General features: G+C 43.0%; 1 protein-coding gene across 1 annotated transcript in view; it reads left to right on the top strand.

Moving 5' to 3' along the window:
* Nucleotides 1–17,870, top strand: part of HACD3 (3-hydroxyacyl-CoA dehydratase 3) — a 34,392-nt gene extending 16,522 nt beyond the window's left edge. The window contains exons 5-11 of the mRNA XM_037155706.2: nucleotides 22–73; nucleotides 2,287–2,397; nucleotides 8,380–8,507; nucleotides 9,943–10,055; nucleotides 11,003–11,109; nucleotides 11,683–11,814; nucleotides 16,169–17,870. Coding sequence (XP_037011601.1) covers nucleotides 22–73; nucleotides 2,287–2,397; nucleotides 8,380–8,507; nucleotides 9,943–10,055; nucleotides 11,003–11,109; nucleotides 11,683–11,814; nucleotides 16,169–16,245 — 720 coding nt within the window. The 3' untranslated portion in view covers nucleotides 16,246–17,870. The remainder of the gene's footprint in view (nucleotides 1–21; nucleotides 74–2,286; nucleotides 2,398–8,379; nucleotides 8,508–9,942; nucleotides 10,056–11,002; nucleotides 11,110–11,682; nucleotides 11,815–16,168) is intronic.
* Nucleotides 17,871–18,974: the final 1,104 nt, after the last annotated feature.

Raw genomic sequence — 18,974 nt, 5'->3', positions numbered from 1 at the left:
AAACTTCTGTCCAAATTCTAGGAAGAAGAACGCCTGAATAAACTCAGAATTGAAAGTGAAGGCTCCCCTGAAAGTAAGTTGCCCCACTGCAGTGGTAGTTACCAGTTAGCTTGTGGCAGAGGTGGGTGAGTGTGAGGTGGTAGGAGAGCTAATGTGGTGTAGGTGGGTTGATGGGCAAGCCTCAGTGTCCAGGGCGTACGCTGTGCACATCCACGGTAGGAGCCCTCCTTTTACTCTTTCCCTAGGGTTCGGAGCCTAACATCATCTGAGAATACCAGGCTGGTACAGCAGTATGGCAGAACCTTCGTCTCTTGCACTGGTCTAGTGTTAGGGGGCAGCATGTGCTGCGTGGACATGTGGAAATATCATCTAGGACCAAACCTGGTGTTTTTCTCCCAACCAAGATCTTAAGGGCCGTGACACAGATAGCTGTGCTTGTCAGCCTTAACAAATCCATTGCTGTTTCTGTCTGTCCAACCACTCACAGACAAGAACTTCTGTAAGTGTATTATCTTCTGGGTGACAGATTACCTTCGACAGCTAGCCAGTAAACTTGCTGCACCACAAGCATTGCACTGGTCCCCTGAGTGTGGAGCCGATGAATTTGTCATAGCACCTGCGCACTAAGAGCCTACATTCGAGGGAGGGCTGTGAAAGCTCGTGAGTTAACACTAATGCTAAAAAAATGATAAAAGACGGCTCCTTGTTTGTTCATGCTCTTTCAGGTTCTAGTGGTGCTTGTTTGGCCTGCCATAAACAGGGAAGTGGGCAGTTGCGGAGCAGTGGTTTTCAGACTATGTTTCAGGGTGCCCCTGGGGTGCGCAGAGATGCTTCGGACGTGTCGGCCACCTGAGCAGTCAGACTTCATTCACAGCAACTCTGCTTTTGTGTTTTACATATTGGTGTTGTCAGTCAAGCCATTGGTGCTGGCTTTTTTGGCCCCTTAGAATAAGATTGATTGTGCTAGCACACCACCGTTCAGTGTGTTTATCTGAGCATCGGCCGAGTGTGAAAGCAAGATATGTGTAGTCTAGGGGTACGTCTGTGGCAGCAGGGTAGGAACCCCATAGCTCTTGTCTTAGGAATTATCCTTCCCTGTATCCTGCCCCTTTGGCTCAGCCGTGACTTTAAGTTCCTCACTTCTTCCCTCACTCTAATTAGCCAAGTCTTCACAAACCTTAGGCTGAAGACAAAATGAATATCCCTTATTCTCTTGCCTTCCAGGTTTGTAGTTTTCCTCCTTTGGTTATATCCTCATTCCACCCATCCTCCAAAGCCTAGATCAGATGTTGCCTGACTCCCACTTCCCCAGTCTAATGTCATTTTCTCACCTTGAAATTTTCACAGGACATTACCTATCACTCTATCTTGTATTACGGTTTTAGACTGTAAGTTCTTTGATTCCCATCACTGCCCCTTTGAACTTGGACATCGGAGGTGTTCAGTTAGTGCTTGGTTGAACGAATATATGATCAAATATCAGAATTTCTTTCATTATTCTTTTTCTCTCTGACCTAGTTTGACCTGTATGACCTTAAAGAAATTCCAGAGAAGTAACTGTAGACTATATTAACATGACGAGGAGCCTAGTAGCTTTTTCCCCTACCTGGTAAATGGAGCTCACAGACTATCCTGTCTTCAGGAATTTATGGTCTTAGGGGATGACAGCTACATGCAACAAATATTAGGCAGGTTCTACTGCGTGTGGCCAGATGAGGGAGGAGAACCGAACTGATAAGTCAGTCGGAGGAGAGGGGTGTCCGCAGTCACTGGTACCGGGCATGGCTGGCGTACGTGAGGAAGGAGCCCTGTCGGGGCGCAGGGATGGCGGAACGGTCAACCCCCACACTTTCCTCCCGCTGCCCTTTGTCCTGTCTTAGGAGTGAGCTGAGAAGATTGTTTATCTCTTTTTTGTTCCATTTGGGATGTGCCAAAGGAGAAGTCAGCGTCTCCATTTTCTCTCCCTGGTTGGGAGGTATTCCAATATACTCTCCTGAGATATATTCTTTTTGGAGTTATGTCTGTATACTTATCCTTTAAGGCTCTAAGGGTAAAGACTGCTGAAAACATGGCTTGGTGTACAGTGTTCCTCACAATTTTTCCTCATCTGTTTCTATGTGGGACCAGGAGCCAGACTGGTGCAGACCGGGGCCAGGTCTTGGAGTGGGAGCTTGGGGCACCCAAGTAGAAAAAAGGGGTGGAGTTATACCCGTGTGCCCTGCACACCCCTCTCCTGCTGTGACTGTGACTCCTGCTGGTAACACGCTGCCTTGCCTCGCTTTTCAGCTCTAATAAGCTTGAAGAAAGGGTACCTGTTCATGTATAACCTTGTGCAGTTCTTGGGATTCTCCTGGATGTTTGTCAACATGACTGTGCGGTTCTTAATCTTCGGAAAAGGCAAGTACTGACTTTTAACGCTAGTTTTCTTTTTTTAGTAGATTGGCCCACCGCTCACCAAAGCTGATACCCTCTGCCTTTGGTGTTAGTATTTGTGTAGCACTTCATGCTTTTCACTGTACTATCACACCTGCTACTGCCCGTGGCCACGGAAACAGGCAGGCTGATCTGTTGTCTACCTGACAGTTGAGGAAACAGGCTTAGAGATGGCCAAAGAAATGGTCTGTGTCTACCAAGCCCCCCAGGGGTATATCTTGGGCTAGCATTCATTTCTCTATTCAGTAACTGAGCGTTTGTATATTTATTTATTTAAAGACCTCAGTCATTTATCTTTAGAGTGAGAAAGAGAGGGAGAGAAACATTAATGTGTGGTTGCTTTTCACACACCCCACACTGGGGACCTGGCCCGCAACCCAGACACGTGCCCTGACTGGGAATTGAACTGGTGACCCTTTGGTTTGCAGGCCAGCCCTCAGTCTACTGAGCCATGCCAGCCAGTGCAGGACTCTGACTCTTCTTCCTCACACTGTATACAAAAATAAATTCTGGAGACTTCCGGCCAAGATGGAGGCACAGGTGGAAACACTGGGCCTCCTCGCACAACCAACTTTAAAGACAACAAAGTTTTAGTAACAAAAACACAACCAAAACACAGAAAATTGAACTATACAGAAGTCCAACAACAATGAACCATTCAGCCAGACCGGTAAGAGGGGTGGAGCCAGCAGCGGAGCAGGATCTGGTGGGAAAGATCTGTGGACCAACAGACCCGGGAGCGCAGGAGCTCAGGCAGCCGTGGGTGGATCCCAGGCAAGGGGTGGCAATGGGCAGACCCAGTGAGGGCGCAAGGCGACAGGCTGACCGCGGTCACACATTTGCGTGCAGATAAACCAGGCGAAGGAGTGAGCAGTGAGACAGACCGAGCAGGCCTGAGCAGTGGGAAGCAGCAGAGGGGACCGCTATTGCCCCTCTTTGACCACACTCCCACATATAGCGTTACAAACCAGCAACCTGGGTGGCCCCGCCCTGGTGAATACCTAGGGCTCTGCCCCTCATACGTAACAGGCGCAAACAGACCAAAATATCATGGTTCAAGAAGAACTCAAAGCCCCAGAGTCGATAAATCTAAGCGATGAAGAAATAGCCAGCCTATCAGATACACAGTTCAAAACACTGGTGATCAGGATGCTCACAAAACTGGTTGATTTTAGTCACAAATTAGAGGAACAAATGAAGGCTAAACTAATTGAAATGAAGGGAAATGCACAGGAAACCAGTAGTGATGAAAAAGAAACTGAGACTCAAATCAATGGAATGGACCAGAAGGAAGAAAAAAATGACCAAACACAAAAGGATGAAGAAACAAGAATTCAGAAAAATGAGGAGAGGCTTAGGAACCTTCAGGACATCTTTAAACGTCCCAACATCTGAATTATAGGGGTACCAGAGGGGGAAGAGGAACAGCAACAAGTGGAAAACTTATTTGAACAAATAATAAAGGAGAACTTCCCTAATCTGGCAAAGGAAATGGACTTCCAGGAAATCCAGGAAGCTCAGAGTCCCAAAGAAGTTGGACCCAAGAAGGAACATACCAAGGCACATCATCATTACATTAGCCAAGATGAAAATGAAGGAGAGAATCCTAGAAGCAGCAAGAGATAAGGGGACAGTCACCTACAAAGGAGTTCCCATCAGACTGTCAGCGGATTTCTCAAAAGAGACCTTACAGGCAAGAAGGGGCTGGAAAGAAGTATACCAAGTCATGAAAGGCAAGGACCTACATCCAAGATTGCTGTATCCAGCAAAGCTTTCATTTAGAATGGAAGGGCAGATAAAGTGCTTCTCAGATAAGATCAAGTTCAAGGAGTTCATCATCACCAAGCCCTTACTATATGAAATGTTAAAAGGAGTTATCTAAGAAAAAAGAAGATAAAAAAGATGAACAGTGAAAGGACAGCAAACTCACAGTTATTAACAACCACACCTAAAACAGAAGCAAACTAAGCAGATAGCTAGATCAGGAGCGGAACCATAGAAATGAAGATCACATGGAGGGTTAGCAACAGGGGAGTGGGAGGAGGAGAAGGGGGGAAAAGGTACAGAGAATAAGTAGCATAGATGGTGGGTGGAAAATAGATGGGGGGAGGGCAAGAATAGTAGGGAAAATATAGAATCTAAAGAACTTGAGACACGTGGTCATAAACTAAAGGGGGGGAATGGTGGGGGAGGGGGTGTGCAGGGTGGAGGGGAATGAAGGGGGGAAATAGAACTGTAATGGCATAATCAATAAAATATATTTAAAAAATTCTGCCAAAGGATTTAAGAATTATGAAAAGTTTAACCATAATAGGAGATACAAATAAATATTATAATAACTCATGTGGAAGGTTAGGCTTTTCTAAGAAGTGTTGGAAGAATCCTAAAGGAAAATGTCAATATATTTGACTATAATAAAATATTTAAATTTCTGTATATCTAAAAACACCCCAGCCAAGAGAGCATTAAAGAATAAAAGTACATTGAGGTTAGCAGTGTGGGGATTGAGGGTTGGTGAAAAATTGCAACAAATACCAGAAGAGAGGGTTGATTTCTTTACATAAAAAGAACTTGCACAAATTGATTTAAAAATGTGAAAACTCCAGCACATAGATAAAATTACATATAGGAAATTCATAAGAGGAAATAAAACTCGTGTAGTACTAAAAAAATGTTTAACTCAATAATGATGAAGAAAATAAAAAATAAAGTAAGACATTTTTTATTACCAATTTTGCAAAGTTAAAAAGATATCTAAGTCAGGAGGACATATGTTAAAAATAGACACACCAGTGGCTGCTGTGAGGCTACGTAACTACAGCTGTTGGGAAGGCATTTGGCAAAGTGAGTCTAGAACCTTAACTGTTCATGTTCTTGAACCTGGTAATTTCATTTCTGGAACCATCTTCTAAAGAAAGACTTGAAACTACAAGAGCAGCTTTTCAAAAAGATAGACATTATGGTGTTATTTACATAGTGACAAAGTAGAAGCTACCTAAATGTCCACTGAGGGACTGATTTGGAATATTCTGTCAGTGGCATGTTGTCAAACACATATAAAGCATTTAAAGAGTTTGTTGTAACACAGAAAAATACTGATGACAGGCTAAAGAAGTAACGTATACATTTGTTTTTCCAGTTTGCTCACAGCCGTATACAAAGGGAAAAATGAACCAACATGTAAAAAGATTGGAAGGAAATGCACCATTTTCAAATGGTTTGAATGTGCATAATTAAAATTTTTTCTGTATTTTGTGAAATAAATATGAGGAAAAACATAAGTGTAGTGGAAAAATATAAACTATTTAAAGAGAGAAAAAAATCTGTATACTGTTTTATTCTGCACTCCTAAATTTTTCCATCTGAGGTTTGTAGGTGGTGAATTGTAGTTAGCACTAGAATCATTTGAAAGATGTGCACATTTTTTTCAGCCTTTTAACACCTTGAAATTACGCAAGTCACTGTTAGACTGATTCTGTGTGTTGTCGTGCAAGCCTGCTGGGTGTTAGGTGGTGCAGCCCCAAAGCTGCTAAGTTATCTGGGTCATGTGTTGAAAGTAAGCTGCCTGGATTTGTAATTTCTATTTTGGCTCTGAGCCCCTCCCTAACCACCTACTGGGGTGGAGCTGCTGGTTTAATTCTTCCCTTATCAGTCCTCAGAGAGCAGTTGGGGCTTGGTACCTAGGGCCAGTTTGTCCTTTGCCGTTTTCTCCTTTTGAATGAAGGATGTTGCTGAATGGCAGGTTTGACACATGTACTTGTTTTCTCATGTAAACATGTATTTGCTAAACTTCGTATGCAAAGGAGACAGCAGCAAATTCTTGGGTTTATAATAGAGACTCTTGTTTGAGTTTGTTTAGGTCTCATATTAAGTAATACCTTTTTATTAAATTAATTTTTAGTTTTTTCCTAATTATGAAAATGTGTTACAGAAAAAAATCAGAAAATAAAGACTTAAAACAAAAAACTCTACCATAATCACAACTCTGAGAGCAACAGACTCTTGGTCCTGGCCGTCTTTCCCATGTAGCTTCCTTGAGAACAGTTCCTGAAGTGGAACTGTGAGGTTAGAGGACAGATTGTTTTCAAGGATTTTGATGTATACTGGCCAGAGAGAGTATATACTACTCTATACTGTCACTATTTAAATCCATGTTCCAATCACATATGAGTGCCTTTTCCTAGCTTCAAAATTTTTTTTTTTCAAATCATGAAATGTAGCGATTTAAGAAAGTTTATGACATGGGGGAAACAGGTGGAGGTGGTGGAAGGAGGAGGGTGAGTCAGCCACCGTCTGTCCTGTTAGTATTTCCGTACATTGCCTTTTAGTCTTTTTCTCCTACCGTTAAAAGTTATAATCATACTCTACATGCAATTTTGCATCTTGTTTTTAAAACAATATTATAAGCAGTTCAGTGTTACTAATATCCTTTATAACCATCGTTTTAGAAATCAGATTAATATTCCTGCAGTGGAACAAGGATCAATTTCCTATAAAATCAGAGGCAAAGACCACAAGATCTAATTTTTTTACCATGTGCCAAACCTTAATTATAGCTTTCTAGTCTGAGAGGTCCTCACTCTTTAAAGGAGAAATGCCACTTACAGTGAGTCCCTCTTGAAAGGATACCGGAACATCATTGTAAATGATGGTAAAAAGATTGGATTGATTTTTTTATCTTGAAAAGAGGACGTTTAAAATTATGAAAATAACTTTTTTATACGTAGCAAAATTTAAATTGTAATTATGCATTAGTTTGTTCAAAGAAAGTAATTATTTAAATTTTGAGCTACTTATTGGTGGGATTTTTCAGGTAAAATTATACATTAGCAGTATATACGATCCTTCTTTTCACATTTGACTTTGGAGCAGGACTGTAAAATGAATCATTCCCGCAAAAATACTTTAGAGAGGTTTCTTCAGCTTTTGCAGGGGCCTCTCTGGTCCATCTTGTATTTAAACCACACGCTTTGAGGCTCCTGCAGCGCCCTCTTTGTTGGGAAACTGTCCTGACTCTGCCAGATCCTGGAAGCACTGCTTGGATATAGCAGGCAGCTGAGAGTCCTGCACTTCCTGCCACATGTGGGAGGGGCATTATCCTAGCCAAAGTGTCAGTGGTGCCCTGGTTGAGAAACTGCAAAGAGGAAATGGAGGGATTCAGGATGTCAGGTGAGGATCAGTGTGGAAAATAAAGGATTTTACATTATGGACCACTCGGAATTGATACCACATTTGCTGACTTCATGTAAGAAATAACTGTTATTTTGAATTGTTATGTAATGCCCATGAACTGGATATACTATAGTTTGCTCAAACTTCCCATGCCCTTGGACATTCAGACAGTTCCTACTTTAATGTGCTTAGAAGTGTTGCAGAGAACAGTCTCGTTTCTTGAGTTCTTTTTCATTTTAGATTTTTTTGAGTTCAGATAGATTCTCAGAATAAGAATAATTAGGATTAGATATGTAAGCACAATTAAGGTTTTTGAAAGTTAATTTCATTCAGTACTTTTGCACCTCTCTTTTGGTGGATGGTTGTACAGTTTTTGAGATTTCAAAAGGCTAGGTTGCATTCAGTACATGGGACACAGTTCTAGCTTTAAATTAAACGAGATAATGGAGCTGAAAGGAACCACTGCTGTGCACGACACACAGATTTTTCCCCATGTCATAACTGAATGGAGCCGAGGGGTGCTTTCTTCTTCGCCCTGCACGGTAAGGGGTGCATGCAGGGTTTGTGTGTGAACTTCCTGGTAACCAGTGGGGTTCAGGGCTCTCGGTCCCACAGCCCTGGTCTCTTCCAGCTGGTTGGTTAGTAAACTTGAATCTGACTGGATATCTATTTACCTTTCTTCAAATTTCTGTCACGTAAGGAGTTATATAGTTTGAAGAGTAATTCTGTTGGAATTTGCCGGTTCGTTTACCTCACTGCATCTTTGTCCCGCAGAGTCCTTCTATGACACTTTCCACACCATGGCTGACATGATGTATTTCTGCCAGATGCTGTCGGTGGTGGAAACGATCAACGCAGCCATCGGAGTCACTAAGTCCCCAGTGGTGCCCTCTCTCATCCAGGTACTGAATGGCTGACCTCAAGGGTGGAGAATGAAAGATGTCAGTGTTATTTCAGGGGAATGCCACAATTTGCTGAGAAGTCTCAACTAGTAAAAGTACCTATTGGCACAGGTAGAGCACTGTTTTATCTGAGTGAGGAGGAAATATTTAAGCTTCAGAAATATTTTCTAAAGTAAACTGTTGCCACTTCGGATTGATTTCATTATAACATCTTCATGAAATCACAGTTATACTAGTAAAGCCAGGGAAACTTGATTCCCAGGCAGGAGAAACGCCCACCCTGTCTTCTTAGAGAGATCTTGGTCTCCTCCCACCTTGGGCAGAGGAAGGCAGTGTCATAACTAGTTAACAGTAACTCTTTCTACTTTGGACTTTCTCTCGTGTCTGAAGGAGGATGTTCTGGCTCGCGTGGGGACCCCCCCCCCCCCCCCGGGCACATCCGTGTCTTTCCCTAGTGTTTAGAAGGTTGTTAGCAGGAAGTGGGGGGGGGGCGCGTCAAAGCTCCTTTCCTTTCCTAGCTGTGTGATTACGCACCATTAAATGCTGCCCACGCATACACAGGGGGAGCCAGGTGATTGATTATTGGTTAGTCTTTCAGGAGTAGTTTTAAAATTTTACCCTTTGGTGCTGTACCGGTGCTGGCTTGCCGGTAGCATCATTGCTGGTAAAGGGTGTTAATACAATAGCTTTGTTATACCCAGGTTTTCTGCCCTTGGAAAGAGGCCACTTTGTTTAAAGAATAAAAAGGGAATAGTGAGTGACCCACTAACATGGAGTCATATATATTTTTTATATCAATGACTAGTACAGATAAGAAGTAGGGTAGAATTTCTAGGGCAAGCATTCCTAGGTTCAGCATCATGTTGCAAGGCTCCAGCGAGTGCCATGCATGTAGAAATCGGTGTGAAGGAAGCCCTGGGAGCTGGACAGATTCCAGGGTGGGTGAGTCTTGGGACCTCATATCGAGTAAAAAGTCACAGAATAGTACATATAGTGTGATTTCAGCACATGTAAAAACAGGCCAAGTGAAACAGTATACCGTTTAGTAATGCATAAACAGAATGGAACAGTTAACATAAGATAGTAGTTATGTACGCTGCGGGGGCGGGTGCCTTACAAAATGTTCTATTTCTTGGGTTATGCAAACACAAATGTTCATTTGGCAGTATCCTTGAAACTGTGTTAGAATGTGTGTATATTTTTTTAAAAATATACTATTTATGATGCATTCACACACACACACACATTCTTATCCAGAAAGACTGGCTTGGGTATTATCAACTTGTTTCAAAAGTGGGGCAGAGGAATAAAGCAGTTGAGCTAGTTTTTTTCTGTTTCCCTTGAATCTAGTTGGGTTAGGTTTCAGATAACACATGTATATGGTTTTAAACATACACTTTTAAACTTTTTTTTCTTTCTTGGGTCCTTTTAATAGCTTCTTGGAAGAAACTTCATTTTGTTCATCATCTTTGGCACCATGGAAGAAATGCAGAACAAAGCTGTGGTTTTCTTTGTGTTTTACATGTGGAGCACAATTGAAATTTTCAGGTGGGTGGAAATGCTAGGATGCTGTTTGAATGCTTGTCCTTTGGATCGGCTCTCTTTTCAGAGTGTTGCTGTCTTATCCAGAGCCTCGTTTGGTGTGGGGTGCAGGTTCCACCCGTGGAGAGTGGTAGCTGGATCTGTGTGCTCCGCAAAAGTGAGGCAGAGTGTCTTTTTAAGCAGTCTTTGGATCGTAATACCAGCCCCTGTGGAGCAGAAGGAGGGGTCCAGGGAAATGAAAAGACCTGTTCTACTCTTCAGGCTCTTGCTGTCTTGTTGGGAAGAGAGGGCTCATTTCATACAGAATAATTCGTGAACGGGCTGAGGGAATGTGGGGCTGACAGAGGTGTGAAGGTCGGGTGGGGCTAGTGAAGACCAGCCTTCTAGAAGGGATGGTAGGAACAGATCTTTTACTACAAGATTTTTGAAGTTTAAATTGACCTCTTATCTGATTCTTCCATTCTTAGTTGTCAATAAAATACGTATCTTTTTAAAAAATTCAATTAAGGTAGATGTATTCTTCTCCAGCAGACCATATATATTCCATATGTATGATTCAAGGTTAAAGGTCTTTTTTGTATACTTATCTTGATGGCATTCATTTATCCAGAGATGGTGTCTGTCAAGGTGTCTGTCATCCTTATCTACTTGGAATTTCAATGAGAACTAGGAATAAAGCCGAAAAGCTTCTGAGCATCCATTCCAGACTGAACTATTCCAAAGAGGGTTCCTTTGAGACATACACTTGGTCTCTCATTTAAGAGAGTTCACATCCTTTGAAGATTGGGGGAGGAGCATGATGGGAATTCATGGGTAGATAGCTCAGGATTATACTAATGTCCAGAAGAAGACGTGTGTGGCGAACTGTGAAATGGTTCTGTTCGAATGGTGTTGTAGAGTTGCCTTCAGAACCCGAGGTGGCTTTTAACACCTGAATTCCTTATTTTCAACAGGTACCCCTTCTACATGCTCTCCTGCATTGACATGGATTGGAAGGTGCTCACGTGGCTTCGTTACACTGTGTGGATTCCTCTGTATCCTCTGGGATGTTTGGCAGAAGGTACTTTCAGGAACTCTAGGTCTAATAGTTTAGCTCCCAGGGATAGCTAAGCCAATAGGCCAGTTAATTCTTCCTGCCTCTGCCAGCCTGTCAAAATATGGATGTTGGACTTTTCAAGGTTTTCTTTCTAGTGGTTTCCTTCCATAATAGTCCCAGTATCCAGACTATTCCAGGGGAGATACCTCATTTGAAAGCTGGGAGGTCATGTATCACATGCTTCCTATTTATACGGTAGTTTTAATTTTCCAAAGCAGGTTCATATCGAGGACTTAATTTTGTTCTGACAAACGACTAGTGGGTTAGTCAGGTAGGGGTTTTTCTCTCTATGTTACAGAATAGGAAACTGAAGCCCAGTGTTACCAAGTGATTGTTCCTCATTCCTCTTCTGTTGTCAGTGTGGAGGTTCATGTGGAAAACTTGGGTGGGGGAGAAGAGGCGTAAGCCCTCTGTACGAAGGGAGAAGAAAGCATTTTCAGCAAACCCGTGGCTGAAACTTGGAGGGGTTAGAAGGCGCTGTCACTGGACATGACCGCATTTTATTTGCTTCTGACAAGTTCTTGTTTCCGCTTTCAGCCGTGTCGGTGATCCAGTCCATCCCAGTATTCAATGAGACGGGAAGATTCAGTTTCACATTGCCCTACCCAGTGAAGATCAAAGTTCGATTTTCCTTCTTTCTTCAGATTTATCTTATAATATTGTTTTTAGGTAAGCACTGGCTCTTCAATAGACTTTTTCCTCTCAGTTCTTTAGAGGGTAGAGTGAAATGATTCCAAGTTTTAAAAGTCTTTAGGAGTCATATTTCCAAAGGAATAGTGTAGAGTTAAGAGAAAGATGCCTTTGCAGAACAGACCCTCTAGGAGAATACGCCGTGTGTGGGAAGTATTTCTTCCCAAGTCCCCAGTGGTCTAATTATCTTTCTTCAAGTGCTCTTGGCCATTGGGAACTCATCATAATATAATTCATGTTTAAAACAATTTAAGAAGCTCTTTTAGCCCTGGCTGGTGTAGCTCAGTAGATTGAACTCAGGCTATGAACCAAAGGGTCCCCATTTCGATTCTCAGTCAGGGCACATGCGTGGGTTGCAGGCCAGGTCCCCAGTACGGGCCATGTGAGAGGCAACCACACATTGACGTTTCTTTCCCTCTCTTTCTCCCTCCCTCCCTCTCTCTCTAAATAAATAAATAAAATCTTAAAAAAAAAAAGAAGCTCTTTTAAAATAGAAAAAGAAGCTCATTTTCCTTTTACTAATTTCAGGAGCACATTCCTTACCCAGAGTTTGGGGGGGGGCAGGCAGTCCAACTGGCAGCAAGGAAGGGGGAGCCGCCCAGAGCCATCACAAAGCCTTCTGCCTAACCGCTCCTCACGTGCAGCCTGCTTGCTATTTATTAATTTACTTTTATAGAAAATAGAAATTCTTGCCTTAATTCATAAAAACTAAAAGGGAAAAATATGTAAACCTAAATGATTGCAAACATGAGAGACTTACAAGCCTTTCTAACTATAAGGACTGTTTACTTTGGATAAAGTTCTCATACATTTTAATATGATTTATGTGTTTATTCCTGCTTCAGTTCACAGAGGCCTTGAGATGGCCCTAAACAAGCATGGCCATCTGGTCTCCTGGCAACAGAGGATGTGACAGCAGATAGTATTAATCTATTGCTGTGCAACAAATTACCCCCAAATTTAGCAGCTTAAGACAACAAACATTTATTATCTCACATGGTTTCTGAAGATCAGGACGCAGCATAGTTTGGTGGCCCTGGTCTAGGCTCCCTCATGAGGTTCCAGTGAAGCGGTCAGCTCAGCCGGGGCTAACATTTCTGCAGACCTGACTGGGGTGGGGGCTCTGGTCCCAGCCCACTCGTGTAGTTGTGGGCACAAGGCTTCAGTTTCCAGCTGCAGTACTTCTTCATGTGGCTGCTTGTGACATGACTTCCCCCCTGTGCAAGTGATCTGAGAGAACCAAAAGCTGCACTGCCTTTTAAAAATTTTACCCATTTAATTTTTTATTGTAATATACTTGACATATAACATTGTATAGGTGGGTATACAACATGTTGATTTGATTCGTCGATGTACCGTAATATGACTGCCATTGTAGCAATAATTAGCACCGCTGTCATGGCCACACTGCCCTCTCTAACCTGATCTCAGGAGTGCATTCTGTCATTTTTCTCATATTCAGGTGGTTACATAGACCAACCTAGTCCAGTGTAGGAGGGGACCACACCAGGGCATGAAATACCAGGAGGTAGGATTGCTGGGGACCACCTTGGAGGTGGGCTGCCCCATACAGTGAGAGGAAGACCACAGAAAGTAAACCCCAGAAGCCAGAAAGGCTGGTGGTCTTGGGGACTCAGACTGGGGAAGAGGAGCACTCAGGGTGTTGGTGTGGTTAAACGGTGTCTGTTATGGGCGTAGGTCATTTCCCAAAGGCTACATTTTATTCCACTTCTGGTTTTCTATTTCAGAAAAGGTATACATTACAGAAAAATTTCTAACCAGCAGTGTTAAAATGGTTGGTGTTGAAGGAGTAGCTTCAGTTTGGGAAATGCACTCATTAAAAGAACTTTCTACCTCTATTACTGGATAAACCTCCTATTACTGTAATTAGGCTCTATGAGGTGGGCATGCTGTAAGTGTTAAGGAGGAGTAAGTATTGGAAAGACCCTGAAATTATTTTACTAATAAAGTTAGAAGGGTAGAAGTATTTTGATGTGCACGAACCCTAGTGGCCCTTCTTCATGTTGTGTATGTTGTCATGTTACAGAACAGAGGTCCAAGGGGGGGGCAATATTTGGTCCACCCAGGGATGCCAAAAGCTGTTACAGAACAACAGGCCCCCCCCCCACCAGGACAGTATACTAACACTAACACTGTCCGGACCACCTACTGGGCTTGTCTGTCCACTGCCAGAGGAAAGACGTCTCTCAATGCCAGAGATTTATGAAAAAGAAAGAAAAGGTTTATTTAAAGTTATGTAGACTTAAAGTAGTGACCCAATGTCCCCATTAAAATGTCGAAGTCCTTTAGGATACCCACAGGTGCCCACAGCGCTTCCTTCCCCCCTGCCCTAATTCGGGGTACCGTATCTCAGGAAAAGAAGCACACGTCCGTGTTTCAGGCTGCTGGCACCATCAGCCATGTTGAGGTCCAGGCAGGATCTCTAATTACTCCAAAGTCATGTGGCACCTTCTCATGGCCTACTGGCAAGAGTTCTTTCACCCTTCTTCCAGGCAAAGTCTTGTTTCCTTCACCAGAGCTGCAAAGCCGAGTGGCGATTCTCTGCTGAAGCTGTATGGTGATTCTCTCTACCCCCAGCTGTGGGGACCCCACTCTGTTTAAAAGCACATGGCTTTCTCTCTCCACTGCCACAGCCACGTGGTTCCCTCTCTTCTTCTCACATGGCTGTGGGGGTCCCCACTCTGGCAAAGTTGTGTGGTACTCCTCCAATGGCTTCCATGTCTCGGTTTTAAATCCCCAAGCCAGTCCTCCTTTTGCAGCCCCATTTCCGACTCCTGCTACAATTGGCTACACTTGCCAGCACCCCTTTATTATTCCAAGTTTAATGGGCTCCTATTGTGAGTCTGGACAGGTGTGGCCCCATGGCGTGGAGCCAATCATCTCCAAGCTCTCAGGCAGGTGCTGTAACTCGGGGGACCTGCCCCCAGTTACATCTTGGGTGGAAGTCACTTTTATTCCCCTGGCTCAGAGCATGGCCACAGCTATTTAACATATCTATGTAACCAGTTAAAGGTTATAGATATGATATGTGACCATGCCAGAGGTTAGCTGCAAAGCCTTTGCTGTACAAAACAGCTCTCAATGGCCCTGCTCCATGTGTCCCTTCCCCAACTCACACCTTGGGGGTGGGGGGACATCTTAATATTTCCCGGATACCTTGAGTTCTGGACCCCATTCCAAATCCCTTTTTGGGGCCCCCTCTTGGCTGTACCCTGTTACACTCACACACTCTAATTTTTGAAGGTTTTATACAAATACATAGTTTGCCTACAATGAATATGTAGTTGTTCTTTATTCTTCAGAATGAACTTCTAAATTTGCATAATTTAGAAGCAGTGTAACAACCAGTTACATCTGTGCATAGATCAAGTTACTCTTCTAAACCTACATTTTCTCACAAAAAGCCTATAAAAGAAGTGTTTTTAACTGTTGTGCAATGAGGAAGTTGAAGTGAGGCCAAGCCACAGAATAGTCCGTGGTCGAGTAGGTTTTCTTGGCTCTGAAATCCTATGTTTTCTAATTCACTAGATCGTGCTTCCTACAAAAGTGTGTCACATCTTGTAAACTGTTGCTTAAACAGGTTATTGCATAACCTTGAATTAAAAATTAGGTTGTTTCTATACTGATTTGTGTATTTTATATCTTTAAAAGAAAGTGAACAAAAAGAACTGTGAACTCCAATTAAGGAAGTGTTTAGGGATACATTCCCTAATGTCTCACTGTCATTGAAAAACGTCAAAAATGAGACAGGAATGGGTATGTGATAAAGTAAATGTAATGGATAAAGTTTAAATCTAGGTGGTATTGACTGTACAATGATTTAGTCTTGTGTTTTCTTTTTTTTAAGAATTTATTTATTTATTTTTAGACAGGGGAAGGAAGGGAGAAAGAGAGGGAGAGAAACATCAGTGTGTGGTTGCCTCTCGCATGCCTCTAATGGGGACCTGGCCTGCAACCCAGGCATGTGCCCTGACTGGGAATTGAACCAGCAACCCTTTGGGTCACAGGCCAGCACTCAATCCACCGAGCCACACCAGCCACAGGGCTGATTTAGTCATTTTTATGTTTTAAAATTTTTGTGATAAAATATGGGAGAAAATGAAATTGTAAACCCACTGGGTAAAAACCGAGCCATCTGTAGTGCATTGTAATGATTTTTAGTAACTTCTTATTCAGTTGTACTTCTTGAGCAGTTGCAGTAAGTACAGAGAGGTATGAAAACCAGACAAGTTGAGACCGTCCCTGCCCTAGGAGCTGTTGGCTATAAACAAGGACAGAGTCTCCTTTCTAACCGGCCTCTTTTCTTTTTCAGGGCTATACATCAACTTCCGTCACCTTTATAAACAGCGCAGGCGGCGCTATGGTCAGAAAAAGAAAAAGATCCACTGAAAAGAGATTTAGATGGCTTCTTGCCATTTAGACTTTTGAGCCTAATCTATAATTCTTAAAGTTTTACCTTCTTGTACTGATGTAAAAGTTTTTTTAAAGTTAAATGATTAAATTCTCAGTAAGGCTATCTTCCATTTCCCCCAGTAACACCCTGAATTTATCCTGTTACCTTCCTGTATTACTTGCATGACGTCCGCGACAGGTTCGTCCTTTCATGTTCCGTGACAGCAGACTCAGCCCTGCTCCCACTTCTCCACGTCCAGTCGGTCTGTTTCACACAAGCCAGAGGTTTCTTCAGTGTCTGGAAGCCACTCGGTACCGGCTATGCTTATAGCTGGAATCTGTTCTTTTTGGCTATTGACTGTGGAGGGAAAAAACCACCTCTTTTGCTCTTACAGGGGGCTGTAAAAGTGACTCAGGCAGGACCTAATATATTCTGTACCCAAGGGGTTGCTTGTTAAGTAGGGTGGTATTGATTTTTTTGAAAATCAATTTGACTCAGTCATTGCTAAGACATTTCTGAGTCCAGGTGGGCTTAGAGAACACATATTACCTCTGCATTTTTTGGCCTCTCCCACACTGTGTTACCAGACAGTGCTTACCTGTGTGGGCACAGAGTGCTTTGAGAGAAACCCATTAGAACCTTGAAACAGCATGATCGCTTCATTCCAAGATAAATCAGAACTATTTTCAACACTAAAGGAAGATGAAACACTAGTTAGACAATAATGAGATTATAAGAATTCCAAACCCAGATGGCTACAGGGATCAGAAGGGTCAAACTGGCAATAAGAGAGCCGCTGGCAGTGCAGCCTGTGGCAACCTGGAGACACGAGAGTGGGCCAGAGAGACATGCCTACAAAACTCCTAGGCTGTGCGTAAACATAAAAGCTCAATCTTCCTTCCCCTAACCTGGCTAAGTCTGTTTCCTTGTGTACCTATCAGAGTAAGTGGTGGGATCGTCCCTTGAACAGACCTAGAAACACCTGCTTTTATTCTGCCACTGTCACCTCTCTGCAGTCGGCTAGTGGACAGAGAACCTGGGCCGGGGAACAGCCAGCTAGTCCTCTGACAAAGATTCCTGGCAGGAAACCCACCAATAAAGGAACAGAAAAAAAATCGAGGCATTATGAAGTATGACCTTTGTCAAAAACATCAGCTCCTTCTACTACATTCCAAGTAAACTAAGCAAAATGGGTTAGAAGTAACGCTTGTATAAAGAATTTAAGGTACGATTGCTCTTTCTGTTTTGCCATTCCTGCTGTTCCTGGGGGGAAGGGGCTGAAATGAGTTCTTCTGTCTCACTGAGGCCCAAATAGAAACTTGGTTTGACCTAAAAACATATGAGTAGCACAGGTGGGATGATTTTGTACAAGTTCATTGCACTGAAGGATATTTTGCATGTCTGACTTCTGTCAGTTCTCGTTTGTGTTAACTTCTGATGTTCTCTCACCTGACTTTCTGTGTGTAATCGGGCAGATCGGCTTTGCAGTAGGTTATGCTGCATCTGTGGCAGAATCTTATATTCTTATAAGTTCTTTTGTTGCCATCTGAGAAAGCAAAAGATTGTGTATTTCTATTAAACATTTACAGTCAAAATTCTAATAACTTGTGTTTAAAGATCATTTACGTACTTGAATGGTTTTGAAATTGTTAGTGATCAAAGTCCTTTGTTCAGACAAAATAATGTATAACCCTTCAGCATGTTAAACCAAAAGTGGCTGCTCGGGTTGAAGCTGGTGGGAGTAACACCTTAGGCTGTCCACAGAATGATCTGAAAAGTGCTGCTGATGTAAGTAACACCTAGAGAAGCTACCAGTCTTGCCCAGTGTTGTGAAGCTGGCTGATGAACTGGAAGGACAGCTGACTGCAGAGACCTGGCACTGGATTCTGGACCTAGATTCTGACACTGGCAGAATCTAGCCTAGCCAGTGTCAGAAACAGGGAAGCTGACCTCTGGCCAAGATGGAGGTGTAGGTAGATCCACTTTGCCTCCCTGTACAGCCAAAACAAGGACAGTAACACATTTAAAAATAAAAAATAACCAGAACTGCCAGAAAATTGAACTGTATGGAAGTCCAACAGCCAAGGGGTTAAAGAAACAGTCATCCAGACTGGTAGGAGGGGCAGAGACAGGCAGCCAGGGTGAAGAGGACACGTGGCAAGGCAGTGGCTGGAGGAACCAGGGGGTCCCATATTTGTGTGCAGATAAAACAGGAGGAACAACTGGGGGGTGAGACCGCACAACCCAGGGTTCCAGCTTGGGGAAATAAAGCCTCAAAACCTCTGACTGTAAAATCCTGCTGGAATTGAGGAGAGTTCTTTGGATAGACCAACAGGGTCCTAGAATGGACATAAGCTCGCACACCTGGGAATTGGCACAAGAAGGGCCCAATTTGCTTGTGGGAAGAGGGGGGAAGTGACTGAAAGCCACTGAGCAAACGGCATCATTACCTTTTGGGCCCCTCCCCCACATACAGCGCCACAACACAGCAACGTGGGTTGCTTCACCCTGGTAAACACCTAAGGCTCAGCCCCTTAGAACCTAACAGGTGTGATTAGACAAAAAATGGCCCAAATGGGACTTCCGCCAAGATGGAGGCATAGGTGGAGATACCGTGCTTTCTCACACAACCAAGTTTAGAGACAACTAAATATTAGCAACAGAAAACACAGCCAAAACACGGAAAATTGAACTTTTCGGAAGTCTGTTAACAACAAATTCTTCA

This window comes from Artibeus jamaicensis, unplaced genomic scaffold (genome assembly GCF_021234435.1).
Source record: "Artibeus jamaicensis isolate MK-2021 breed Jamaican fruit bat unplaced genomic scaffold, CSHL_Jam_final contig_548, whole genome shotgun sequence".
Lineage (NCBI taxonomy): Eukaryota > Metazoa > Chordata > Mammalia > Chiroptera > Phyllostomidae > Artibeus > Artibeus jamaicensis.
This window is presented reverse-complemented; position numbering and strand designations above follow the sequence as displayed.